The sequence below is a fragment of the Hemicordylus capensis genome, chromosome 4 (assembly GCF_027244095.1).
Source record: "Hemicordylus capensis ecotype Gifberg chromosome 4, rHemCap1.1.pri, whole genome shotgun sequence".
NCBI classification, from domain to species: domain Eukaryota; kingdom Metazoa; phylum Chordata; class Lepidosauria; order Squamata; family Cordylidae; genus Hemicordylus; species Hemicordylus capensis.
In genome coordinates, this window is record NC_069660.1 from 1,613,437 (window position 1) to 1,640,618 (window position 27,182).

General features: G+C 49.0%; 1 protein-coding gene across 1 annotated transcript; it reads right to left on the minus strand.

Annotated features, from left to right (window-relative positions):
- Positions 1–14,486: 14,486 nt before the first annotated feature.
- LOC128322497 (tauPI-stichotoxin-Hcr2d-like) lies at positions 14,487–26,542 on the minus strand. Its single transcript, XM_053243853.1, has 3 exons — positions 26,337–26,542; positions 17,755–17,928; positions 14,487–14,586 (listed from the first exon to the last, which is right to left on the minus strand). Exons 1-3 carry the CDS (start codon positions 26,428–26,430, stop codon positions 14,576–14,578), a joined length of 279 nt encoding a protein of 92 aa, XP_053099828.1. The 5' UTR covers positions 26,431–26,542; the 3' UTR covers positions 14,487–14,575.
- Positions 26,543–27,182: the final 640 nt, after the last annotated feature.

Consider the following 27,182-nt stretch of genomic DNA (forward strand, 5'->3'; position numbering starts at 1 on the left):
CTGGACTGAGTCCCCCAAAGACTCCTCATGCTCGGAAGGCCGAGGCACTTTCCAGATTATACGCTACAGCTGTGGTAGTTTGCCTTGGCTTGGCAGGGTTGTAGTGAAACTGTAAATAGAGTGTTGCGCAAAGCCACCAGTAGGGGGAGCAGTCTTTTGTAGCTTAGGCAAAACATCCTACAATGAAAAATGTGTAGTACTGTAATGAAAACATAAAACTGGAAAGAAGGCATTGGAAATGTGAACAGGATCTTACTGACAGCACAGGGACTGTGATATTGAAACACAGGCAGTATGAAAGCACACTTAACTGACAGGTAGTGACACTGTTGTAGCATGTAATCTGGAAAGTGCCCCGTCCCACCAAATCTTCCAGAGGGGACAGGAGATTCAGGGAGCTATTGTGGCCTCATCGGGGTGTAGCAAGGGACAATGGGGCTTGTGTTCTCACCTCTCCCCAGTTGCCCCTCAGAGTGAGAGAGATAATGAAGGAAATAGGGAGGGGTGGAGCTGGGGGGGTCTCCCAAATTGGGTGCCCCAGGTGCTTTGAACCCATCCACTCAATCATAGCTATACCCCTGAGCCTCATAGCATTTCTCAAAGTGGTGTTCCACTATTGATTATTCAAACCATCAGGATGCAGGGTTGTGAGCTGGTATGGACAGATCAGAGTCCAGCCAAGCAGGGAACAAGGGGCTTTCCAGTTGTGAGTTCACTGCATGCTTAAAAAAACTACCTAGTGGTTAGGGATGTGCACAAAACCAGTTCGCCTGGTTTGGTTCGGATCCGAACCAGGAGGGGGTGGTTCGGTTTTGGTTCTGTCCGAACCACCCCCTGGTTCCGATCCGAACCGAACCGGTTCGGACTGGTTCAGATCTCAAAAAGTAGCTAGGATGGTAGCTGGCACCCAGTGGTACCTGTCACCCAAACGCCAAAGCAATCGGACACTTGTACGACCATCACCCTGCTTTCCTGAGTGATGAAGTTCCGGGGTGTGCAGCGTGATTGGAATGCGAGCTTCTCTTGGAAGGAGAGTCGCTGCAGACTTTGGAATATTTGGTTTCTTGACACAAACTTGAAAGCTGAGATTTGGTGGACGTTGGGAAGCCAATAGGCCGTTCCTACAAGACAGCAGCAGGCTCCCTCAGAGAGGCCAAACTCTGCATCTGAGAATGGGGCAGCTCTCTTCTTCTTTGAGCCTCTTGTGAGCCTCTAGCCTGTGACTTTCACACCGACATAATGCACACACAAGGACACACACTCTCCTTGCAAGGGAGAGAAAAGGGGAGATCTGGCTATCCTATGCCGTCTGCAGTCGGAGAGACATTGTCTCATTTTCTTTCTCAAAGTGATGCTTTATTATTGATTTCTGTACTGCAAGGGGGTTGGTATTTTTGCTGGTATGAACATCTCCAAGTCCAGCCAAGGGGACCAAGGTGGCAAAAGGATGAGAGAGGGGCCGAGAACTGTAGGGGAAGAATGGAAGTTCAGTCCCCAAATAGCAGAGCAAAACCAGTTGGGTGAGAAAGCAGCCAAGCAAAGGGTCTGGAGACAATTCTTTAAGTTTGAAGAACTACAGGGATGTATTTAGAAGTTACAAAAGATAGGAAAGCTGATCTAAAGCTGAAAGGGGAGAGAGACTAAACAAACAACCATCTCTAGAAAGACAAGATGGAGACTAACACTGGAAGAACAAAGAAGGGAGGAGTTCAGCACTTATATCCAACACACACACACACACACACACACACACACACACACACACACACACACACACACCCCTGTCATCACTATAGGGCATTGCAGTTGAGCGCTGATGCTGCCATGGTCCTAGCTCCAGCAAGAACCGGGTGCTATGAATCCTGGGGTGTTCTGTTTGGGATTCCAGCATTCTAGCAGCGGACTGCAAACTTTCAAAATGTTTGCAGAGCTATGTTTGGACATCTGTAGGGATCTCATGCCAAGAGGGTATTTTGTCCCTCCCTTCCTCTAGGGAGCAATTCCACAGTTTGCAGTGGAACCAAAACAAGCACACATTCATATTGTTTCTCTCTCTCTCTCTCTCTCTCTCTCTCTCTCTCTCTCTCTCTCTCTCTCTCTCTCTCTCTCTCTCTCACACACACACACACACACACACACACACTTGTCAGGGCCTGCTATTGTTGCCCTGCCTCTGCTGGCTTGGAACCTGACTTCCTTGGGAGCAGCATGTCCCCTCAGCTGAGCAACAAAGCATTGCCTCTTGAAACTATCTCATCCTGAGAGTGCCAACCCCACCCTGGCAAAAGAGAGTCTTGCCACTCTCCCTTGCTTGTCTGGCACACACAGTTCCAGTTGGAAGGCTACTCTGGGAAGAGCAGACACAGCTGAGAAGCTGAGAAGGTGAGCAAGCCTTTCTAAGCATCTAGCCTTTTCTCCCTCAAACAAACTAACAAGAAGAGGAGAGTTTTGCAGGGGCTGTTTCTCTTTAAGGGGTAGGTCTTAGTCTTTCTATCTTTGTGAGTGTTACTTGTTAGGGTTCCTTGCTAGGGTTCCTTGTTAGGGTTAAGATATCAGAAGGCTAGGAGTTCTTAGGGTTCCCTAAAGGCACTGTTTGCTGATTGGTGGGGGTGGAGTCAGCTAGGGCTGGGCGGGGCCCCACATTCCTTTCCTTTGGCTCTCATCCTGTGTGACAGTTGGAGGGCTACTCTACATATGAGGTGAAGGCCCGAGAGCATAGCGAACAGGAATAGCAAACAGGACATAGGAGTTTTGCAGGAGTTTAGCGGGAAGTGTGCGGGCGAGCCTGGAACGAGCCCCTGAAATCGCAATCGCGATCACAAGGAGCCTGGTGGAGAAGAGAACGTAAGTACATATCCCTCCCTCATATCCCTCATATTCTTGGGAAAGGCTGTTTGGACAGTTAAATAGCTGACCATTACAGCTGAGACCTATCCTAACAAAATATCTAATAAACGGACAATAAGCTCCCTAAATACTGTAAAGAGCTAACTAAAACAATATGAAGATAGAAGGTCAGCAGGGGAAGGGGCACTTCCCAGTGTATTGCACAGAGTGCCACATGTACGACTATTTGCCCCATGGGCAGAAATCGTGGGTGTGTGCTCGGTGCAAGGAGCTCCTGGCTCTCAGGGAACAAATCCGTTCCCTAGAGACCAAGGTGGCGGATCTGGAGAAGCTCAGAGACAGAGAGGCATGTGGACGAGACCTTCAGGGATGTGATAGAGGCATCACACTCCAGGGCCGGTAGCTCCTCTGCTGTCAGGGAGAATGAAGGTCTTGGGCAAGGAGGACATCAGTCTGAGGAAGAGGGAGATGCTCCTTTAGAAGGGACCCCTTCCGTGGATGATGAGCCCAGATCCTCTCGCACAGGGGATACTCCTCTGGGGGGTGGGGGCCTCCTTGTAGTGGGTGATTCGATCATTAGAGGGATAGAGAGATGGGTTTGTGACCCGCGTGTTGACCGCACGGTGACTTGCCTGCCTGGTGCAAAGGTTGCGGACATCACGCGGCGTCTAGACAGGCTCCTAGGCAGTGCTGGGGAGGAGACAGCTGTCGTGGTGCACGTCGGCACCAACGATGTGGGGAAATGTAGTTGGGAGGTCCTGAAAGCCCAATTTAGGCTGATAGATAGTGTATTGAAGTCCAGGACCCCCAAGGTAGCATTCTCAGAAATGCTACCTGTTCCACGTGCAAGTACAGTGAGACAGGCAGAGCTGAGGGGTTTTAACGCGTGGATGAGACGTTGGTGCCGGGAGGAGGGGTTTAGATTTGTTAGGCACTGGGACACATTTTGGGGCAAGCAAGGCCTGTACAAAAGGGACGGGCTGCACTTGAACCAGGGTGGAACCAGACTGCTGGCGCTTAAAATCAAAAAGGTTGCAGAGCAGCTTTTAAAATGACACTTGGGGAACAGCCGATGGGAGCTGGGCAGTATCCCGTTTGGCAAAAGCCATCCTTTAAAGTGTGAGTCTGCAAAGAACGCAAATAAAACAGAAGGGGATGGAGCAAAACCGCATAAAGAGCAGATGGGAGCCTGTGCCAGCAGGTCAAAGAGTCAAAAGAGTAGCATACATCAGGGGAGAGATTCAGCATGTAGGGGCTTGTATGCCAATGCCAGAAGCCTCCGAACCAAGATGGGTGAGCTGGAGTGCTTGGTTGCTAACGCAGAAATAGACATAGTGGGCATAACAGAAACATGGTGGAAGAGTGAGAACCAGTGGGACACTGTTATCCCTGGATATAAACTCTACAGAAAGGACAGGGAGGGGCGCCTTGGAGGAGGGGTAGCACTGTATGTTAAAGAAGGGATAGAATCTAATAAGCTAGAAAACTTAAGTGGACTGGAGTCCTCCACAGAAACCCTGTGGGTGACTATACAAGGTCGGAAAGGAAACGTGCTACTAGGGACGAGCTATCGCCCTCCGGATCAAAATGATGACAGTGACTGGGAGTTGCAGGAGGAAATCAGGGAGGCGTCAAGGAGAGGCAGGGCTGTAATAATGGGTGATTTCAACTACCCACACATAGACTGGGTAAATTCACATTCAAGTCAGGACAAAGATGTCAAATTTCTAGATACGCTAAATGACTGTGCCCTAGAACAGTTGGTCATGGAACCAACCAGAGAGAAGGCGACCTTAGATCTAATTCTGAGTGACACCCAGGACCTGGTGCGTGATGTCAGTGTCATCGACCCTTTAGGGAACAGTGACCACAGTGCCATCAAATTCAGCATACATGCGGGGAGAGAATCACCAAGGATGTCTAACACGGACATTTTGAATTTCAGAAGAGGAAACTTCTCCAAAATGAGGAGTATGGTGAAAAAAAAGCTGAGGGGGGAAATCAGGAGAGTCACTTCGCTCCAGAGTGCATGGAGTTTACTCAAAACCACAATACTAGAAGCCCAGTTAGATTGTATACCCAAAAGGAGGAAAGGTACCACTAAGTCCAGGAGGATGCCAGCATGGCTAACGGGTACCGTCAAGGAAGCCATAAGAGGGAAGAAGACTTCCTTCCGAAATTGGAAGGCCTGTCCAAACGAAGAGAACAAAAAGGAACAAACTCTGGCAAAAAGTAACAAACTCTGGCAAAAGAAATGCAAGGTGACAATAAGGGAGGCAAAAAGAGAGTTTGTGGAACATTTAGCCAAAAGTATCAAGGGGAATAACAAAAACTTCTTTAAGTACATCAGAAGCAGGAAACCTGCCAGGGAGGCGGTTGGGCCATTAGACAATGAGGGAGTGAAAGGGATTATTAAGGAGGATATGGAGGTTGCAGAGAAACTGAATGAATTCTTTGCATCTGTCTTCACGGCAGAGGATACTGAGCATATACCTGTTCCTGAACCAGGCTTTTTAGGGATGGAGGCTAGAGAGCTGAGTCAGATAAAAGTGACAAGGGATGATGTTCTAAACTGTCTGGAAAAACTGAAAGCTAACAAATCACCAGGGCCGGACGGCATCCATCCAAGAGTCCTCAAAGAACTCAGATGTGAAATTGCCGACCTTCCTGCTAAAATATTTAACTTATCCCTGAAATTGGGCTCTGTACCAGAGGACTGGAGAGTGGCAAATGTAACACCGATTTTCAAAAAGGGATCCAGGGGAGATCCGGGAAATTACAGGCGGGTTAGCTTAAAGTCTGTTCCAGGCATATTGATGGAAAGCATCCTCAAGGATAAAATTGTAAAGCACCTAGAAGAACAGGCCCTGCTCGGAGTGAGCCAGCATGGCTTCCGCAAAGGTAAATCTTGCCTCACCAACCTTTTGGACTTCTTTGAGAGTGTCAACAAGTGTGTGGATCAAGGTGATCCAGTTGACATAGTCTACCTGGACTTCCAAAAAGCTTCTGACAAAGTTCCTCATCAAAGGCTCCTGAGGAAACTTAGCTGTCATTGGATAAAGGGACAAGTACATGTGTGCATTGCTAACTGGTTGAAAGACAGGAAACAGAGGGTAGGTATAAATGGAGAGTTTTCACAATGGAGGGAAGTAAGAAGTGGGGTCCCCCAGGGATCTGTACTGGGACCGGTGCTTTTTAATGTATTCATAAATGATCTAGAAGCAGGGGTAAGCAGCGACGTGGCCAAAATTGCAGATGATACCAAACTCTTCCGGGTAGTGAAATCTCAAACGGATTGTGAGCAGCTCCAAAGGATCTCTCCAACCTGGGGGAGTGGGCAACAAAATGGCAAATGCAGTTCAATGTTAGCAAGTGTAAAGTGATGCACATTGGGACGAAAAACCCCAACTTCAAGTATATGCTGATGGTGACGGACCAGGAGAGGGATCTTGGGGTTGTGGTTGACAGCTCGTTGAAAGTGTCGACTCAATATGCGGCAGCTGTGAAAAAGGCAAATTCCATGCTAGGGATCATTAGGAAGGGGATTGAAAATAAAATGGCTAACATTATAATGCCCTTATTACAAAACTATGGTGCGACCACACTTGGAGTACTGCGTACAGTTCTGGTCACCACATCTTAAAAAGGACATTGTTGAACTGGAGAAGGTACAGAAAAGGGCAACCAAGATGATCAGGGACTAGAGCACCTTTCCTATGAGGCAAGACTACAACACCTGGGGCTTTTTAGTTTAGAAAAAAGACGACTGCGGGGAGACATGATAGAGGTCTATAAAATCATGCATGGTGTGGAGAAAGTGGAGAGAGAGAGATTCTTTTCCCTCTCACACAACACTAGAACCAGGGGTTACTCCATGAAATTGATTGCCAGAAGGTCTAGGACCAACAAACGGAAGTACTTTTTCACACAACGCGTGATCCACTTGTGGAACGCTCTGCCTCAGGATGTGGTGACAGCCAACAACCTGGATGGCTTTAAGAGGGGTTTGGATGACTTAATGGAGGAGAGGTCTATCAATGGCTACTAGTCGGAGGGCTGTTGGCCACCTCCTGCCTCAAGGGCAGGGTGCCTCTGAGTACCAGTTGCAGGGGAGTAATGGCAGGTGAGAGGGCATGCCCTCAACTCCTGACTGTAGGCTCCCAATGGCATCTGGTGGGCCACTGTGCAAAACAGGATGCTTGACTAGATGGGCCTTGGGCCTGATCCAGCAGGGCTGTTCTTATGTTAGGGGCCTAGATTCCCTTTCTTATGAGGCAAGGCCACGACACCTGTGGCTATTACGTTTAGAAACAAGTTGTTGTAGTAAGAACTAATCAGACTACTTTCTTTTCACTGTCTCTACAAGTGGACTAAATTTGCTTCAAATTGAGGTTCAAATTTTAGATCTCTTGTACTTGAAACGTTCATGCATCCACCATCTTGGGTCAGGGTGGATGATATTATTACAAACTATACCACTGAGGTGTCCCTGTGTGTCACTCACTAAAACTATATCAAATTTGGTTCAAATGGGTTAGACATACCTTAAATTAGTGCACTTGTGCCTCAAAGGTTCACATGTCCACAATCTTGGATCAAGGCGGATGAAAGCAGCACAAACTACACCATTGGGACATCTCTTTGTGTCCATACAGCTGTAACAAATTTGGTTCAAATCGGTTAGACTGTCCACAAGATAGCCCACTTGCAACCCATGGAGGTGGTTGGCACCCTCTCTCTGGGCCATCCCAGCACCCCCCAAGTGTGGTTATGGGGCTGCTGAAACCTCCATTCTTCCTTATGGAGAAAAACCTTAAAGCCACTTGTGGGGTGCTGGGGTGGCCCAGAGTAAGTGGTGGTCTAGTACAAAGAAGGTGCCAACCACCCCCATGGATTGCTAACCCATGGGGTACTGGGTTTTGTTGTTTCTGAAGTGTTCTGAGTGTAGATTCTTTGGTAGCATATAAGATTTTCAATGACAAACCATGAATCCACTCTCATCTGCTAACCTTAAAGACACATAAACTTCAAAAATCACTTAAAAACCAGCCCTTTGCCCCATTCCTTTCAAATAATTCTGATAGCTTCCTGGCCCCCCTTGGGCACTACCACCCACCACACTCTGCTCTAGGCCACCCCTTTGCCCCTGACGTAAAGTTACACATTTGCTGACACCTCCATGCTTCTTTATGGAGAAAAACCTTAAAGATGCATAAACTTCAAAAATCACTTAAACATCAGCCCTTTGCCCCATTCCTTTCAAATAATTCTGAAAGCTTCCTTGCCTACCTTGGGAACTACCACCCACCACACTCCACTCTAGGACACCCCTTTCTCCCCGACGTGAAGCTATACATTTGCTGCAATCCTCATTATTCTCTATGAGGAATTCCAAAATACTTTGAAAATTCACCAATAATCAGAGGAGTGTCCTATTGCCTTGGAACTTTGTGGATAGTAGGCACCCCTGGTTGTCTACCACCCACCCCACTTTTGTGCCCCTAGGTGCTCCATAATAGGGGATATGGGCTGGTTCTGGTCCCATTATACACCATGAGAAAAATCATAGGGGTGTCCAATTGCTTCAGGATTTGCATGGCTGTTGGCACCCATGGGTGCTCCACAATAAGGAATAATGGGCTGGTTCAAGTCCCATTATACACCATGAGAAAAATCATAGGGGTGTCCAATTGCTTCAGGGTTCGCATGGCTGTTGGCACCCATGGGTGCTCCACAATAAGGAATAATGGGCTGGTTCGAGTCCCATTATACCCTATGAGAAATAATAATAATAATTTTCAAAAATTCATACAAAATCGTACGAGTGTCCAATTGCTTTGGGGTTTGGGTGGCAGGTACCCCTGGGTATCAGCTACCATCCTACCAATTTTTGGATGTCAGAACCAGTTTAAACTGGTTCAAACCGGTTCTAATCTAACCACCCCCTGGTTCAGTTTGAATTCGAACCTGCAGCTCAAACCTGATGGCTGGTTCAGTTCGAACCTTCGAACCACCCTGGTTCGAATTTGAACTGGTTTGCACATCCCTACCAGAAACTGAACCATACTGATGTATCTGTGTCATTGATGTATCCAGGGAGTGTCTGACTTGCGTAACAGTAAGCAATACATCATCAGCATATAGTTTTATTTTATGTTCACAGCCACCTATTTTGATACCTTGAATCCACTGCCCTTGTCTAATTTTAGCTGCCAAAGCTTCAAGAGCAAGTATAAACAGCAACGGAGAAAGCGGACAACCTTGTCTAGTACTTTTATGTCGTGAATCTGTTTGCTCGGCTAACCCAGCAGGATTTTACAACCCCCTTCATCACTCCCCCTGAGAGTAACCAGGAAGCAGCAGCGAAACCAAATGAAGGAAAATAAAAGGCTCACAAAGCAATTAGTCAATGGATTAAGTCCCCTGAACTGAAACTAGGTACCCCTCTCTAACACTAACTGAGGAATAAGTGGAAGGAAAAGACAAAACAAGGAATGAAACAAGCGGAGAACAGAGAACAAGGAATTAAGGGAACAATTCAGGAAAGTACAGACAAGGCAAACTGGGACACAGAAATGGTTGAAATTCAAGAGCACACTATCTGCAGCCAACGAAGTTGCAAACAAAAGAAAAAATATAAGGGGAGAGTGGTACTACTCAAAATAACAAAGAAAAAAATACCACCCAATGCAAGACATAGAAACAATGCCAATATACGTATGAATGGAATTTCTTGAATTACTTCATTAATATAAGTCACTTATTATAGTCAGAGGTGTAATCAGGGTGGGGCAGGCAGGGTATGTGCCCTAGGTGCCGCTGTAGGGAGGGCGCAAAGTGCCTGCCGTGCCCCGCCCCCCCACCACAAATTTTTGGAAAAAAATTTGGGGGAAATTTTTTCCCGAGTCTGGGCGGCGGTGCCCACCTCCCCCTCCCACCCACTCCCCGGCTCAGGGTCACAGCGCAACTCACCAGTTGCAAGATCTGTCGTGGCGCGGCGGGCTCTCTCCCATTGGCTCCAGTCCTGGCGAGTGGAGGAGCGAAGAGTGCACCGCCCACATGGGGCGCATTCTGCATTCCCTTATCACTCCCACATGAGCGACAATAAGCAGAGGGCTGGGCGGCTGGGTGCAAAGTGCCTCTGACCCCTCCCCTCCTCCCCTCTTGACTTCCCATTTCCCAGCAGTCCTCCTCTCCCCTTCCGCTTTGCTATTAAGATGCTAAGGCTGCTCTAGGCTGGTCAGTTTATTCATTTTGCTGGCAGCGTGGCGTCTTCTTGGGGGGAGAACTTGAAGAAACTTCCAACTTTCGGGTTTATGTGCACGTCTGGCTCAAAGTTACCCTTTTTTGGCATGGGAGCTTTTTGTTTATTTATTTGTGTATTTATTCATGCCCCTCGCACAGGAGCCAGCTGAAACCACGACAGGAAAAAGGTACCAGCAACTGAGCCACCAGGGAAAAAAATAAAATAAAAGCAAAGGGGTGGCAAGGCTGAGGCGGTGGTGAGGGTGGCACATCTGGATGGCTAGGGAGGAAATGAGCAGAGTTTATAAAAAGGGGCCATCAGGCAGAGCAAACTCCTCTCGCTTTGGAAAGCAGAGGGATCATGTGGGGTGGGATTGGGAGTCCCTCCCCGCCCAATGCACTGTAGTGCAAACTGCTGCATCCGTGGTGGACTCGGAGCAGACATGGCTGTGAAGGTCGGAGCTGCAGGGTCCCCGCCGGCCGCCAAACTCGTTAGGGAAAGAGAAGAGCTGCGCAGGGTCCCCACCCCCAAAAGTGTTACCAGACACCATCCCTCTTGCCCTCTGCTGAGAATTTCAAAGTGCAGCTTCTAGCTGCAGGAAGGGGAAAGGAAGCAGCTCCCTCTCCCCCAGGGACGTAGCTAGGGGAGAGGGGGCCTGTGTTCATCCCTCTCTCTGGCGGCCCCCCAGAGTGAGGGAGATAAAGAAGAAAATAGGGAGGGAGGGAGGGAGGGAGCTAGAGGGCCTTCAGGAGCTGGGGGCCCGTGTTCTTTGAACTCTTTCGCTCAATTACAGCTACACCCCTGCTCTCCCCTAAACACCTGCCCCCCGCCCACATTCCCATGCCTCTTTAAGGAGGCACCACTCTCTGGCTTTAACCCATTGGTTGAGCACATGAAATCTCTCTCCTCTCCCAAGGGCGTTTTACCCCCAGGTTGAGCGGGAGCCGCGGAAGAACTGGGCTCTCTGCTTGCATCCTGCACAGCTATATGCAGCAAAAACAACTAAAGCGTCGTCGCCACGCAAAAAAGGCTGCCGATGGCGAAGGTGGTGCTCTTCGTGCTCTAGTCCCTCCTGTAGTGAGGTGTGTGAGTGTTTGTGTTAAGATGCTCCGCCTCGCAGCGGAGGGTCTTGGCAGCCTGGGGCGCAGGGGAGAAACATTCGTGGGAGTAGCTCTCCAGAGCAGGCGGGTGGGCGCTTGCTTTCTGGCAGGGCTCCTGTACCTTTTACAGCTGCACACACAACAGAGAGGCAGCTAGAGCAACTTTCTTTCCTCACTGTGAAAGTTCTGAGACAAACTTCCCGGGAGTGTGATCTCGAAAAGGTAGTTATGGCACTCTTTTCTCCTACTGCCCATAATCTCTGGTATGTGTCAGATCTTGGAGATTCGCTCAAATACTTGGGATGTGTGTCGTCGCGCCCCCCCCGCCCGCACCAAGCTGGCTTAATCAGACTCCAGTAGCTGTTTTGATTCAACTTCCTTTCTGTTTAAGAGACTTGCTTTGTGGGTTTTTCTCTCTCTTGACATTTACATACAGTATACTGCCCCACATACAAATCTCTGGGCAGTTTATAGGCCAAAAATACAAGCAACAATCAAAAGATTATGTCATGTAAAACAACCTAAAACAACTATTCATAAAACTTAAAAACATTCTGAACTAAAAGTTTGATAAAGTAAGTGCAAGTTACATTCTAAAGTGTTCAGTTGATCATGGGCTACTGATGGTGATTGATGGGACATCTTATTTGGTGTTCATGTGTAATTCTAGGGTTTTGAGGAGTGGAAAGATAGCATGCAGTTCTCTCTCTTTGTTACTGTATATTCAGAATTGCTTTATTGTTCCAGCATTATCATGATGGCTAAAATTATCATGGGGTGCATGAGAGAATGTCAATATTTATTTCTATTTATTTATCAAATGTGTATATTTATCCAAACTTCTATTTCTGGGCAGTTTACAGCAACATAAAACAGAGTAAAAATGAAAACCTTAAAATAGGCAAAGGATTATTCTGAATTATTTCATATAGTCTGTTTGAAAAGTAGTTATTATCACTCCCACTTAGACTTTGTGCTTCTGTATGCATGCTTCACCGTACACCCCACCCCCCCGCCAAATCCAAATCAAACCGTTTCTAACCCTTTCTCTTGCTGTTTGCTGTTGAAGGGTTTTGAGACCTGTTTTCCTGAGTAAATTATTCATCATCATAAAAATTCTGTAATTACTGTAACTGCTGTTAATTAATGATGGCCAAAGCAGTAATTGGTATTTATTATTAATGGGCCAGTGTGTTATGCGCTGATGTGTATGTTTAGCATTAAAACTAGATTTTTTCACACACACCCTCTTCTTTCTCTCACCCAAATTAAATAGTTGGTCCTTTTTAAATAAAGTCTGAACTATGCCTAGTTCTAGGGTGCGTGTGTTGGAAATGGACATTGTGCATGGGGGGTGCAATTTCAGGGCTTGCCCTAGGCACCATTTCCCCTAGTTATGCCTCTGGACTTCTCCGCCTCCTCAATGGGCTGAGGTGGGTGGGGGAGTGAGGGGCTGAAAGCAGGCCAAGGCCAAGGACAAAAGCAGAAAAAGGCCAAGATTTGGTCAGATTTGGCAGGTGAAGGCATGGAGAACAAACCCAGAGCAATCAGTGTGAAGGCACAAAGGAGAAAGATCACAGGTGCTTCTCCCTCCCTTGCAAGGAGTGTGCGTCTCCGTGTGTGTATTATGTCAGTGCAAAAGTCACAGGCCAGAGGGTCGCGAGAGGCTCATAGGAGGAGAGAGATGCCCCTTCTCAGATGCAGAGTTTGGCCTCTCTGAGGGAGCCTGCTGCTGACTTGTAGGAATGGCCTGCTGCCTTCCCAACTTCGTCCAGTGGATGCTCAGCTTTCCAGTTTGTGTACAGAAACCAAATATTCCAAAGTCTGCAGCCCGTCAGTCAGGGGCGACTCTCCTTCCAAGGGAAGCTCGCATTCCAAGCACGCTGCAGACCCCTGGAACTCTATCACTCATGAAGGCGGGGTGGTGGCCAAAGCAGTGTAAGGATCCTTTCCCCCCATGCAAGCATCATGTTAAGTGTTTACTGCACAAGGTTCGTTCTGTGCACATCAGCTGCTGTAAGCTTGTGCTTCTCCTGGGGCTTTTCCAGATGGGAGTTTCTGATGTGCTTTTTAAAGGCTTCTGCAATGGTTACCCGCAGGCCCTCACAGGCCATCCAGATGTCCACATAGTATTTGATAGGTCTCATAGTGTGTAGTCAGACCACACACTGAGCATGGTCCTTTAGGTATTTCCACAGAGTGCTCCTTGCTGGCCAGCAGTTGTGAGCCTGTCCCTTTTCACTTCCAATGAGTGAATAAGATGCATTCACAAGAGTTGGCCAACAGGTGGCACAATAAGACTAGTGCAAGGGCCGTGCTCAGCATGTGGCTGGAGTCATGGAGGGAGCACGAGATCTCGGACATTCCATGCAAACGTCTGGATGGTGTGCAAGAGCCCATAAGTAACCACTAGGAAGGTTTTTTAAAAGCATGCAGTGAACCCACAACTGGAAAGCCCCTGGTCCCCTGCTTGGCTGGACTCTGATCTCTTCATACCAGCTCACAACCCTGCATCCTGATGGTTTGAATAATCAATAGTGGAACACCACTTTGAGAAATGCTATGAGGCCCAGGGGTATAGCTATGATTGAGTGGATGGGTTCAAAGCACCTGGGGCACCCAATTTGGGAGAGCCCCCAGGCTCCACCCCTCCCTATTTCCTTCATTATCTCTCTCACTCCGAGGAGCAAGCGGGGAATGGTGAGAACACAGGCCCCATTGTCCCTAGCTACACCCCAATGAGGCCACAATCACTCCCTGAATCTCCTGTCCCCTCTGGAAGATTTGGTGGGACAGGGCACATTCCAGATTACACGCTACAGCAGTGTCACCTGGCAGTTAAGTGTGCTTTCATACTGTCTGTGTTCCAATATCGCAGTCCCTGTGCTGTCAGTAAGATGCTGTTCACATTTCCAATGCTTTCTTTCCAGTTTTATGTTTGCATTACAGTACTACCACGTTGGGCATGGGGGAGCTGTATTTTTAAATTGTAGGATGGTTTGCATAAGCTAGGAAAGACTGCTCCCCCTACTGGTGGCTTTGCGCAACACTCTATTTACAGTTTCACTACGACCCTGCCAAGCCAAGGTAAACTACCACAGTTGTAGCGTATAATCTGGAAAGTGCTTCGGCCTTCCGAGCATGAGGAGTCTTTGGGGGACTCAGTCCAGTGCACAAGAACAATATGCTGCAACATGTAGGCAATCAAGAATTTTTATTGCAGTGTGGGAAAGCGGCTGTGTTGACAGAGTGCTGGATCAGGTCCATGTGGTCTGAAGAGAGATGGATGCAGCCGATTACCATTTTAAGCAGGACAAGGGGTTAAAGCCACAGGAAGCAGGATCAAACATGTATTGCTGGGGCTGCAGACTCTGCATCGCTCTCATGGGTTTTCTGTGAAAGGAAAAGAAGGGGGTTCACACAGGTGCAGAGCCAGCCGAGCAGGGGCTTGGGTCCAGCCACGCGTTGCAGCCCCCTCCAAATATTCCTCTGTGTGAGAAATCACACACTTGGGGGTATGGCTTGGGCTCCTGAGGAGCCCAGAGCAAACTCCCCCCTCCCACACCAAAGCAGCTGAGAGCCCAGTTATTTCAGGTAGTGCCACTGCCTGAAATAATGTTTTTCCCTTCCGCTCCTTCTCCCGAGGAAGAGAACGGCGAAAATGTCCTATCAGGCAGCCGATGCTGCCGAAAATGATGAGCTGAGAGCTCGTTCGGGCTCTCGGCAGCCCAAGCCACGCCCCCTTTGCATGTGACATCACACACAAAGGGGGTGTGGCCTGGGCTGCCGAGATCATTTCATCATTTCAGGAAAGGTTGGCTGCCCGATAGGATGTTTTCCCTTTTCTCTCCCTCCAGAAAGGGAAAAACGTTCTGTTGAGCAGTCAGTGCTTCCTGCAATAACTGGCGCAGAGTTCACCCAGGCTCTTGGCAGCCCGGGTTTGGGTGCGGGGAGTTCGCTCTGGGCTCCTCTGGAGCCCGAGCCATGGGGATTTGGAGGCCTTTTGTGAAATTGCCAACCTCCTTGCTAAAATATCTAACTTATTCCTACAATCAGGCTCTGTACTGGAGGACTGGAAAGTAGCAAATGTAAAACTGATTTTCAGAAAGGGGTCCAGGGGCAATCAGGGAAATTACAGGCGGGTTAGCTTAAGGTCCGTTCCAGGCAAATTGATGGAAAGCATCCTCAAGGATAAAATTGTAAAGCACATAGAAGAACAGGCCCTGCTGGGAGTGAGCCAGCATGGCTTCCGCAAAGGTAAATCTTGCCTCACCAACCTTTTGGAGTTCTTTGAGAGTGTCAACGAGTGTGTGGATCAAGGTGATCCAGTTGACATAGTATACCACGACTCCCAAAAAGATTTTGACAAAGTTCCTCGTCAAAGACTCCCGAGGAAACTTAGCAGTCAAGGGATAAAAAAGGGGCCAAGTACATGTGTGGATTGCTAACTGGTTGAAAGACAGGAAACAGAGGATAGGTATAAACGGAGAGTTTTCACAAGGGAGGGAAGTCAGAAGTGGGGTCCCCCAGGGATCTGTACTGGGACGGGTTCTTTTTAGTGTATTCATAAATGAGCTAGAAGAAGGGGTAAGTGGGGGGGAGCAAATTTGCAGATGATACCAAACTCTTTTTGGTAGTGAAATCCAAAGCGGATTGTGGGGAGCTCCAAAAGGATCTCTCCAAACTGGGTAAGTGAGCGACAAAGTTGCAAATGTGGTCGAATGTTGGCAAGTGTAAAGTGATGCACATTGGGAAGAAAAACCTCAACTTCAAGTATATGCTGATGGAATCTGAGCTGCCCATGACTGCCCAGGAAAGGGATCTTGGGTTTGTAGTGGACGGCTCATTGAAAGTGTCAACTCAATGTGCCCCAGCTGTGGAAAAGGCTAATTCCATCATTAGGAAAGGGACTGAAAATAAAAAGGCTAATATTATAATGCCTGTATACAAAATGATGGTGCGGCCACACCTGGAGCACTGCATACAATTCTGGTCACCACATCTTAAAAAGGACATTGTAGAACTGGAAAAGGTGCAGAAGAGAGCAACCAAGATGATCAGGGTCCTAGAGCACCTTCCTTATGAGGCAAGGCTACAACACCTGGGGCTATTTAGTTTAGAAAAAAAATGACTGGGGGAGACATGATAGAGGTCTATAAAGAAATGCATGGAGTAGAGAAAGTGGATAGAAAGAAATTATTCTCCCTCTCCCCTCACACTAGAACCAGGGGTCATCCCATGAAAATGATTGCCAGGAAATCTTGGACCAACAGACAGAGGTACTTTTTCACACAATGCATAATCAACTTGTGGAATTCTCTGCCACAACATGTGGTGACAGCCAACAACTTAGATGGCTTTAAGAGTGGTTTGGATAACTTCATGGAGGACTGTTCTATATTCGGCTACTAGTCGGAGGGCTGTAGGCCACCTCCTGCCTCCAAGGCAGAATGCCTCTGAGTATCAGTTGCAGGGGAATAAGAGCAGGAGAGAGGGCATGCCCTCAGCTTATGCCTGTAGACTTCCAGCAGCAATTGATTAATTGATTGAATATATCTCCAAAGCTCTAGGCAGTGCACAACAATAAATACAATAAAAATACAACAAAATAAAACAAACTATTTAAACCACAATGATTTAAAACAATTTAAAACATTCCAAGATTACTAAATGCCAGGCTAAAAAAAGCATCTTTGGGGTTCTTTTAAGGGCTGATACAGGTGATACAGCCCATGCTTTAGGTCACCGATCAGAAGGCAGGAAGGGCAGGAAATTCAGAGAGACATCAAACACAAAATGGAAACTGAAGCAGAGATCACCACAAAATGGAGGTCCAAAAAACCAAACATTTTGTAGCCCAAACAGGGAAGTTTTGTTTTGTGTATAAAACTTTTGGATTTGGAAAATGGGTGTTTTGTTTTGTTTTGTTTTCAAAACACCCCAAACAGCCCATTTCGAGTACAAAACGTTTTTTACCCAAAATGTTTCGCACATCCCTACTTGGAACCTTCTGCTCTTCTGAGAGCAGCTCCATCCCCTAGAGAGAATATCTTACAGTGCTCACAGATCAAGTCTCCCATTCAAATGCAACCAGGGTGGACCCTGCTTAGCTAAGGGGAACAGTCAGGTTTGCTACCACAAGATCAGCTCCCCTCTCCTCCCAGCCCTGGGACTCCCAGCCATGTGATGGACTGACCCAGGCAGCAGCTTCTGCTCTCAAGTTCTGCCCAATACTGAAGCAAACAGCCAGGACCACAAAAGGTACCTCTGTATAAGGCAGGCCCTTTCCCCCATTGGCAGTTATGCATTGCCCAGCCCCATCCCAAAGCCAGCTGGGGACAGGAATAGTGCAGACTCAGACCCTTCCCAGCACTGCAGTGGCCTGCAGGAGGCAATAGAAGCCCTCGAGGGAGCAGGCCAGGTCTCCGGGGCCTGGAGCCTTGAAGGAGGCTCTGAGACTCACTGGCCCCCTCCCTCTGAGGGCCCACACTTGTCCAGCGGCCAGGCAAGGCCCATGCCTCGTGCTTGACTCCATGGGGAAACCTCAGCATGATGGCTCACCTCCATCTCCTCTTTGGCAGATCTCCTGGCACTTCTCGAGAGTGCGAAACCTGTTTCCATTTCCCTGGCAGCCGCCATAGAAAAAAGGCTCACAATGCCCCGTGGTTTGGTTGTAGAAGAAGCGGGGCAGATATGCAGCACATCGACCAATTTCATTTGGTTCGTAGCAGCGTGCTGGGGAGCAAAGAGTCAGACAGGCTCATCGTCAAAGGCTCGGACCATCAGCCCTCCCATTTCCGAATCTGCTGCATCAGCCTAAAAGCTCCCTGGAAACATCAGCCCACTGGGAAAGGCACATCCAGGGTTGCTAGCAATGGGGTGGGATTGGGCAGTAAATGTGCGGGTGGAATCATGGTGCTCGATACCTTTCATGTAGTATTCAATGCTAGGGATCATTAGAAAGGGGATTGAAAATAAAACCTCTAATATTATAATGCCCTTATACAAAACTATGGTGCGACCACACTTGGAGTACTGTGTAAAAAGGACATTGTAGAACTGGAAAAGGTGCAGAAGAGGGCAACCAAGATGATCAGGGGCCTAGAGCACCTTTCTTATAAGGCAAGACTACAACACCTGGGGCTTTTTAGTTTAGAAAAAAGATGACTGCGGGGAGACCTGATAGAGGTCTATAAAATCATGCATGGTTTGGAGAAATTGGAGAGAGAGACATTCTTTTACCTCTCACACAACACTAGAACCAGGGGTCACTCCATGAAATTGATTGCCAGGAGGTCTAGGACCAACAAACGGAAGTACTTTTTCACACAACGCATGATCCACTTGTGGAACTCTCTGCCACAGGACGTGGTGACAGCCAACAACCTGGATGGCTTTAAGAGGAGTTTGGATAACTTAATGGAGGAGAGGTCCATCAATGGCTACAAGTCAGAGGGCTGTGGGCCACCTACAGTCTCAAAGGCTAGTTGGCTCTGAGCACCAGTTGCAGGGGAGTTACAGCAGGAGAGAGGGCATGCCCTCAACTCCTGCCTGTGGCTTCCAGCAGCATCTGGTGGGCCACTGTGAGAAACAGGATGCAGGACTAGATGGGCCTTGGGCCTGATCCAGCAGGACTCTTCTTATGTTCTTATGTTATGTTCTTATGACCACATTGAACATTTGGCTAGAGGTGCTTGACAATAATTGTAAACTGCCCTGTTTAATTGTAAACCGCCCTGAGCCATTTCGGAAGGGCAGTATAAAAATCAAATAAAAAAATAAATAAAATAAAATAAAATAAAATAAAATAAAATAAAATGCTGGAGAAGAGGAGAAGAGGATTCCATCTCCCCCAGGGTGTGAGACTGGGGTTCTTGCCTCTTTTCTTCTGCCCTCCCTGGTTGCCATCTGCCTCCCCCCAGGACTGCTTGCAGAGAGTCTTTGCAGGACTGGGGCTGTAAGGGTGAGTGGGCAGTTTTTCCTGGTTCCACGTGCGGAGCCTATTGTTCAGCTTATATAGGAAGACTGCCAGTGGCGGCAGGGGTGACACCAAAGGGGGTTGCCCCTTTGGGGGAGCCACTTCGGGGGAGAAACGAGGGCGAGGGCTGGTCACTCTGTCCAACCATTTGTATAGAGGGAGGCATTCAATAGTGGGGCTTCTGTTCAATCAGTTTTAAGCTGTGCTGAGGTTGGGTTGAAGTTGTAATGTGTGTGGGTTTGTCTGGAGATGGGGAGCCAGGGAGTGCCTTCGTTGAAGGTGGGGCAGCTATTCCTGTGGTGGTGGGGAATACAAGAAGAAACGCTCGCAGGTCAGCAGGCTGTTCCAGGGGAAGGGTGGTCAGAAATCTGATAGCTGTCCCCCTTTCCGGCTGTCCTGCCAGCTCTTTGAACTTGGGGAGCACTGCCAACATCCCACATAACCTTACCTTGCTCCTCTGCAATGCCAGATCGGTCCAAAATAAATCAGAACTCATCCATGATTTGATCATGGATGAAGGGATCGACCTGATGTGTATTACTGAGACTTGGTTGGGGGAGGCTAGTGGTCCAGTTTGGTCCCAGCTTCTCCCGCCAGGATATTCTGTAGAGGAGCAGGTGAAAGGACGTGGGCAGGGAGGTGGAGTGGCTTTGGTCTATAAGGATAACATCTCCCTTACCAGGGTCCCTGTTAGGGTATCGGACCATATCGAATGTGTGTACTTGAGTTTGGGGACCAGGGATAGATTGGGACTTCTGTTGGTCTACCGATCGCCCCGCTGCCCAACGGAATCCCTTACTGAGGTCATGGACTTGGTCGCAGAACTTGCGTTGGAGTCTCCCAGACTTTTGGTGCTGGGGGACTTCAATGTTCATTTTGGGACCAATTTGTCTGGGACAGCTCAGGAGTTCATAGCGGATATGACGGCTATGGGCCTATCCCAAGCGGTTTCTGGATCGACGCATATTGCAGGTCACACGCTTGATTTGGTCTTTTATTCTGATCAGGGTGGTGTTCCATGGATGGTGACTCCTGCGATCTCCCCGTTGTCATGGACGGACCACCATCTGGTTAAGGTTGGACTTACAACCAATTTCAACCTCTGCAGGGGTGAGGGGCCTATTAGAATGGTCCGCCCGAAGAGGTTACTGGATCCGGTAGGATTCCAAGAAGCCTTGGAGGGATTTAATATTGGCTCTGCTGGTGATCTTGTTGATGCCCTGGTTGAGAACTGGAACAACTTGCTCACCAAGGCAGTAGACACGATTGCTCCTAAGCGTCCCCTCTGACCTGCTTCAAAATTGGCCCCTTGGTATACGGAAGATCTACGGGGGCTGAAGCGGCAAGGTAGGCAACTGGAGCGCAAGTGGAGAAAAACTCGACTCAAATTCAACAGATTACAACATGGAGCACATTTAAAGATCTATGCTCAGGCGATACGTGCGGCAAAGAAGCAATTCTCTTCTGCCCGTATTGCCTCTGCGAGTTCACATCCGGCGGAGTTGTTCAGGGTTTTCAGGGGACTAGTATCTGCTCCCTCTCCCTTGAACCAGAATTTGGAGGCATCAGTTACCCGCTGTGGTGTGTTTAATGAATTTTTCACAGACGAAATCTCTCAGATTCTGGCCGACCTAGATGGAGACTCCACAATTAATTTGATGTCTGAACTGGAGGTGTCCGACAACTCCTCTTATACGATTCGGCTGGATCAATTTCAGTTTGTGACTCCTGATGTGGACAAGCTGCTTGGAGCGGTGAGGCCTACCACTTGTCCTCTTGATCCTTGTCCAACATGGCTTGTTCTATCTAGCAGGGAGGCTGTTGTAGGCGGCCTGGTAGAAATAATAAATGCTTCTCTGAGGGAGGGCAGGATGCCTCCTTGTCTTAAGGAGGCAATTATTAGACCTCTTCTAAAGAAGCCTGCGTTAGTTCCCTCAGAGTTGAGCAATTATAGGCCAGTTTCCAATCTTTCATGGCTGGGCAAGGTAATTGAGAGGGTGGTGGCCTCTCAGCTCCAGGCGGTCTTGGAGGAAACTGATTATCTAGACCCATTTCAAACTGATTTTCGAGCAGGCTATAGGGTGGAGGCTGCCTTGGTCAGCCTGATGGATGATCTCCAATTGGCAATGGACAGAGGAAGTGTGACTCTGTTCGTCCTCTTGGATCTCTCGGCAACTTTCGATACTATCGACCATAGTATCCTTCTGGAACGTCTGAGGGGGTTGGGGGTGGGAGGCACTGTTTTACAGTGGTTCCGCTCCTACCTCTCGGACAGATTCCAGATGGTGTCGATTGGAGATTGTTGCTCTTCAAAATCTGAGCTTAAGTATGGTGTCCCTCAAGGCTCCATACTCTCTCCAATGCTTTTTAATATCTACATGAAACCGCTGGGAGAGATCATCAGGGGATTTGGAGCTGGGTGTTACCAGTATGCTGATGACACCCAGATCTACTTCTCCATGTCAACTTCTTCAGGAGTTGGCATACCCTCCCTAAATGCCTGCCTGGAAGCAGTAATGGGCTGAATGAGGGAGAATGAACTGAAGCTGAATCCAGATAAGACGGAGGTACTTATTGTGCGGGGTCGGAACTCTAGAGACGATGTTGATCTGCCTGTTCTAGACGGGGTCACACTTCCCCAAAAGGAACAGGTTCGCAGTCTGGGAGTATTTCTGGATCAACATCTCTCCTTGGTTTCTAAGGTTGAGGCGGTGGCCAGGGATGCCTTCTATCAGCTTTGGCTGATACGCCAGCTGTTCCCATTTCTCAAGATCAGTGACCTGAAAACAGTGGTACATTTGTTGGTAACCTCCAGACTGGACTTCTGTAATGCGCTCTACGTGGGGCTGCCTTTGTATGTAGTACGGAAACTTCAGTTGGTTCAGAATGCGGCAGCCAGGTTGGTCTCTGGGTCATCTTGGAGAGACCACATTACTCCCTTGTTGATGGAGTTACACTGGCTGCCACTAGGTTTCCGGGCAAAATACAAAGTGCTAGTTATAACTTATAAAGCCCTAAACGGCTTAGGCCCTGGGTATTTAAGAGAGCCTCTTCTTCATTATGAGCCACACCGCCCATTGAGGTCGTCTGAGGAGGTCCATCTCCAGTTTCCACCAACTCGTTTGGTGGCTACACAGAGACGGGCCTTCTAGGCTGCTGCCCCGAGATTGTGGAATGCGCTCCTTGCTGAGGTACGATCCTCTCCATCTCTGGCAATTTTCAGAAAACACCTGAAAACACATCTCTTCAGCCAGGCTTTCTCAGCATTTTAAAACTTGTTTTTAAATTGTTCTGATTGTTTAATTGTTTTATGATGATTTTAATTGTTAATCATTGTTTTATGTTTTATAATTTTTGTATTAATTATTAATTGATTTTAATGTTGTTTTAGTGTATAAAAGTTTTAATAATAAATAATAAATAAAATAAATAGAGATGTGCATGGTTCGATTTTTTCCATTTGTTTGCAACCTAATTGAATCAGCCCCAATTTGTTTTCAGTCTGAATCTGACCAGCTTGCACAGGAGTGTTTTTTTTTTTGTCCACAAATCTCCTGAAACAGATAGATTCGGGTACAAATCATTCTGTATCCAAAGCCAGCTGGGGACAGGACCATTGCAGACTCAGGCGCTTCCCAGCACTGCAGTGGCCTGCAGGAGGCAATAGAACCCCTCAAGGGAGAAGGCCAGGCCTCCGGGGCCTGGAGCCTTGAAGGAGGCTCTGAGACTCACCGGGACCCTCCCTATTAGGGAACACACTTGTCCAGCGGCCAGGCAAGGCCCAGGTCTCCTTCTTGACTCCATGGGGAAACCTCAGCATGATGGCTCACCTCCACCTCCTTTTCGGCAGATCTCCTGGCACTCCTCAAGAGTGGGAAACCTGTTTCCATTTCCCTCGCAGCCACCGTAGAAAAAAGGCTCACAATGCCCCGTGGTTTGGTTGTAGAAGAAGCGGGGCAGATATGCACCACATGGACCAATTTCATTTGGTTCGTAACAGCGCGCTGGGGAGCAAAGAGTCAGACAGGCTCATCGTCAAAGGCTCGGACCATCAGCCCTCCCATTTCCGAATCTGCTGCATCAGCCTAAAAGCTCCCTGGAAACATCAGTCAACTGGGAAAGGCACATCCAGGGTTGCTAGCATTGAGATGGGATTGGGCTGTAAATGTGCCGAAGGAATCATGGTGCTCTATACCTTTCATGTAGGGCCACTTTGAACATTTGGCCAGAGGTGCTTGACAACAGAGATGTGCATGAATCGATTTTTTCGTTCTGATTTGCAACCTAAACAAATCAGCCCCAATTTGTTTCCAGTCCGAATCGGGCCAGTTAGAACAGGGGAGATTTGTTTTGTCCACAAATCTCCTGAAACAGGTAGATTTGGGTACAAATCATTTTGTATCCAAATCGATTCGCACAGACAGCAGGCACAGGCAGTGATTTCCTCAGAGGCAGGAAGGGGGTGAAAAACATTACCTTCTCTTTTCCTCAAACAGAAAAGCAGGAACTAAAAGCAGAGAATCCACAGCAGGCAGCAGACAAGGCAAAGCAAAGCTCCTCTGGCGTGCGCTCTCTCTCTCTCTCCTCCCAAGAGGCAGAAAGGGAGAAAGGTGTTTGCCTGCCTCCTTAAGTCCATTGGAAAATCTCTCATTCGACCTCTTTCCCACCCTTGTACATTCTTTGACTCTTCCCCTAGCCAATGTCGGGTCAGTCGCCCCTGGCAGCACAAGATATGAATGGAAATGAGCCAAGCTGGAACCAAGGGGGAATTGCCAGCCAGTCATTGCACACTGTCAGTCACCAATCTGAAGCTTGAGAGGGCGGGAGTTTTCTTTGAAAAATTCTGGACACAAAAAGGAGTCGGCAAGAGAGATGGCCACGAAATGGAGATCGGAATTTACGGATTTTTCAGGTCCAAAAGCTGGGTGGTTTGTTTTGGACCCGAATCTGGCCAGCTAGCACAGGGGCGATTTCTTTTGTCCACAAACCAGCCCAAACAGGTAGATTCGGGTCCAAATCCTTTTGTACCCGAATTGATCTGCACAGCCCTACGTAACACGTTCCAAAAGGCATGGTTGAGGAATGCAGTGCAGGTGGAAAGGCTGGAGGGCAGGAGAAGCCAGCACCATTCTTCCCGTCTCCCTTTCTCCACTGTGCATTTGACAATCCGAGAAGTTAAGAGACACTGAGTGGAGGAAACCATGACAGCGATGACTTCCTTGCTAAATTGGGAGCATTGGGTGGCCAAGCTAAGGCTCTCTAGCTGCCACTGGACTACCACTCCCATCATCCCCAGCTGCAATAAGTTACTGCTGGGGATGATGGGAGTTGTAGCCCTGCGGCAGCTGGAGAGCCTGAGTTTGGCCAGCACTCCTGTTGTAGCAGGCTCTGGAACGAGGGACAGGCCGATCGACAGCCTGTACGTGGGAGGGGATGAGGAGAGGCTGCCAGGCTCCTGGAAGGGAGGGGAATGTGCCTTTGACAGGAGCCATAACAAGGCAGCTGCCGAGGAGCAGCTGTGCTCTGAGCAGGAGGGCATTTCACCACATGGCCTCTGTCCCCTCCCTGGAGGCAGCAAGACCAGGAACCAGAAGAAAGCCTGCCTGGGACAAGGATACCTGGCAAGACTGCTCTTGAGCACATGTCTTGAAGCCTCACTGACACTGGCCACACACACACATGCCCACGTGCACATGCTCCTGAAAACGTCTGCCTGCACATTAGCAGAGCACATTATCACCTGTGTACTCCTGGAGCAAGTGAGGAGGGCCCGGCCGCTTGCTCGGAAGCCGTTCCCTGGCAACCTTTGCATTGCCTGAGGAGAGCAGAAGAGCCCCAAGAAGAGCAGGGTTGGGCATCGGTGGTGGGATGATTGAACAGGGAAAGGGGTGGCAGGGAGTTCTGCCCTTGCTTCCCCTGCCCTTGGAAGCCAGCCCGTTCTTGGCATCAGCTGCAGGGGGCCTGTCTGCAGCCCAGCAGTGCGACTGGGGTGGGCGTTGCCCCTCTTCCTTTGAAGCAGGCAGGAAGGCTAAAAAGAGCTACACCTGCACTCCTCTGGCTGCTCCCACCTACTCCCCAAGTGCTCCAAACACGGTCCAGACATCACACATTCGTCTGGATAGGTGTCCCTACCAGTCTGGGAGCTGTGAGAGGCATGCCCAGTCAAGTATTGGTGAAAACCTGGGGGTGGGGGAGTGATTGTGAACGGTGGAGGGAGGCTTCTCCTCCTTCCTCGCTCCAGTGCTGGGTGCAAGCAGCACCGGTCCAGCTCCCGCCTCACAGACAATCCCTCTCCCCTCCTCCTCCCTAGGTTTCTGCTTGCACGTGACCCCAACTCAGGAGTGGCTACAGATCCTAGAGCTGCACAGAAAGAACGCTTGTCCTCTCTCATGAGGAGCAATCGCTTGAACTGGCTTAATGTCTAAATTCGCTGTACACAGATTTCCCTGTGCTGAACATAACATGCAAAGAGGATTTGTGTCCTTCTGGAGCATCCCGGGGGGTGGAGGTGGGGATGGGGTCTGCCAGTAGGGTTAATCTAAGGGTCAGGGTAACATGGGAATACCGTATATCAGATACCTCCCAAAATGTATCCAAGCTGAACATTAAAAGTCACCAATGCTGTTCTCATGAGCAGCACTGCCCTGCTGGGTAGCCCAGATTTTCTACTCGGGCTGCAACTGAGGGCATGAGCATGCCCCCTTACCAGGCCAGCCAATCGTGTGGCAGCACAGACTGCCTGCAGCCCCGTTCAGCATTCTGAGCTCCCACAGTGGCCGTGGGATGGAGCGCCCCAGCCTCTAGAATGCCTTCAGTGCACCATGCCCGCAGTGCCTTTCTGGAGGCCGGGAGCCATTGCATCAATTAGCGTGTTTGATCTCTGTCACGAGCAATTTCCATAGTATGCAATTGATGGCTCCTGGATTTGGGGAACAGGAATATGGCAACCCTGCTCAGCGACCTCTCTCTCCATCACAGGGGGCGCCGCCGGGCTCCAGCAGAGCCAGGACAGAGGACCTGCACTCGCCACCGACCAATGGAGGGCAGGGAGAAGGGAAGCCAGGTGGGACCTGACCGCCCGCTCTCGGCTCGCCAGCAAAGGGAAGGCGTGGAAGAAGTAGGGGGCACCTGCTGCTACTGCCATGAGAGAGGAAGGCTCTCTTACCTTGGAGAGCATCCCTAGGGTCTGTGGAGACAGCGAGGATCCCCACCAGCAGGAGGAAGTGGAGGAGGAGGAGGAGGAGGCCCCCAGACTGCATGATGAAGCAGGCTTGGCAGTGCTGCGCCCACTCCGGCTGCCTCCCTATATCCTCCTAGCAGAACAGATGCAACAAGGTGGGGAACTTGCCCAAGGAGGCAGGGAGGGAGGATGGGGCAAGACTGTGCTCTCTGTGCGAAGCGTTTGCAAGAAGCCCTCCCAATGGCTGCAGAGCTGAGGCTGCTCTTTCTCCCAGCCCCAGAGGATGCTTATTAGCAGCCAGGCAGCCTCCTGCTCCTCCCCCTGCCCGCCTCAACTGGCAGCAAGGATTAGGGCAAGCAGTGCTGCTGTCACTTTTCCAAAACTCTGCCCGGTTTTTCTGTCATGTGCAGTTAAACATAAATCGCAGCCATGATGCTGGCAAAGAAGCACCCACGCACTGCTAGCTCTTGCAGTCAAAACGTCACCACATTTCCTGTGAGCCCTGTGGGGACAGGGAACCCTTTCCTCAAATGTTTTCCTATGTAAACCACTTTGAGCACTTTTAAAAGTACAACGCGCACGACTACTAACTATGATGCAGGAGCAGCTCGTTTTAACACCTGGGGGTGGCACCACAGCTACCTCTGCTTCTGGGAGGTCTGTTTGTGCCTCTTTCTCCCACCCCAGCAGGCTGGCCATTCAACAGGTAGAGAAGCTCCAGACTTAACATTTGATGGTTAACACATAAGAACACAAGAACAGCCCTGCTGGATGAAGCCCAAAGAGGCCCTTCTAGTCCAGTATCCTGTTTCGCACAGTAGCCCACCAGAT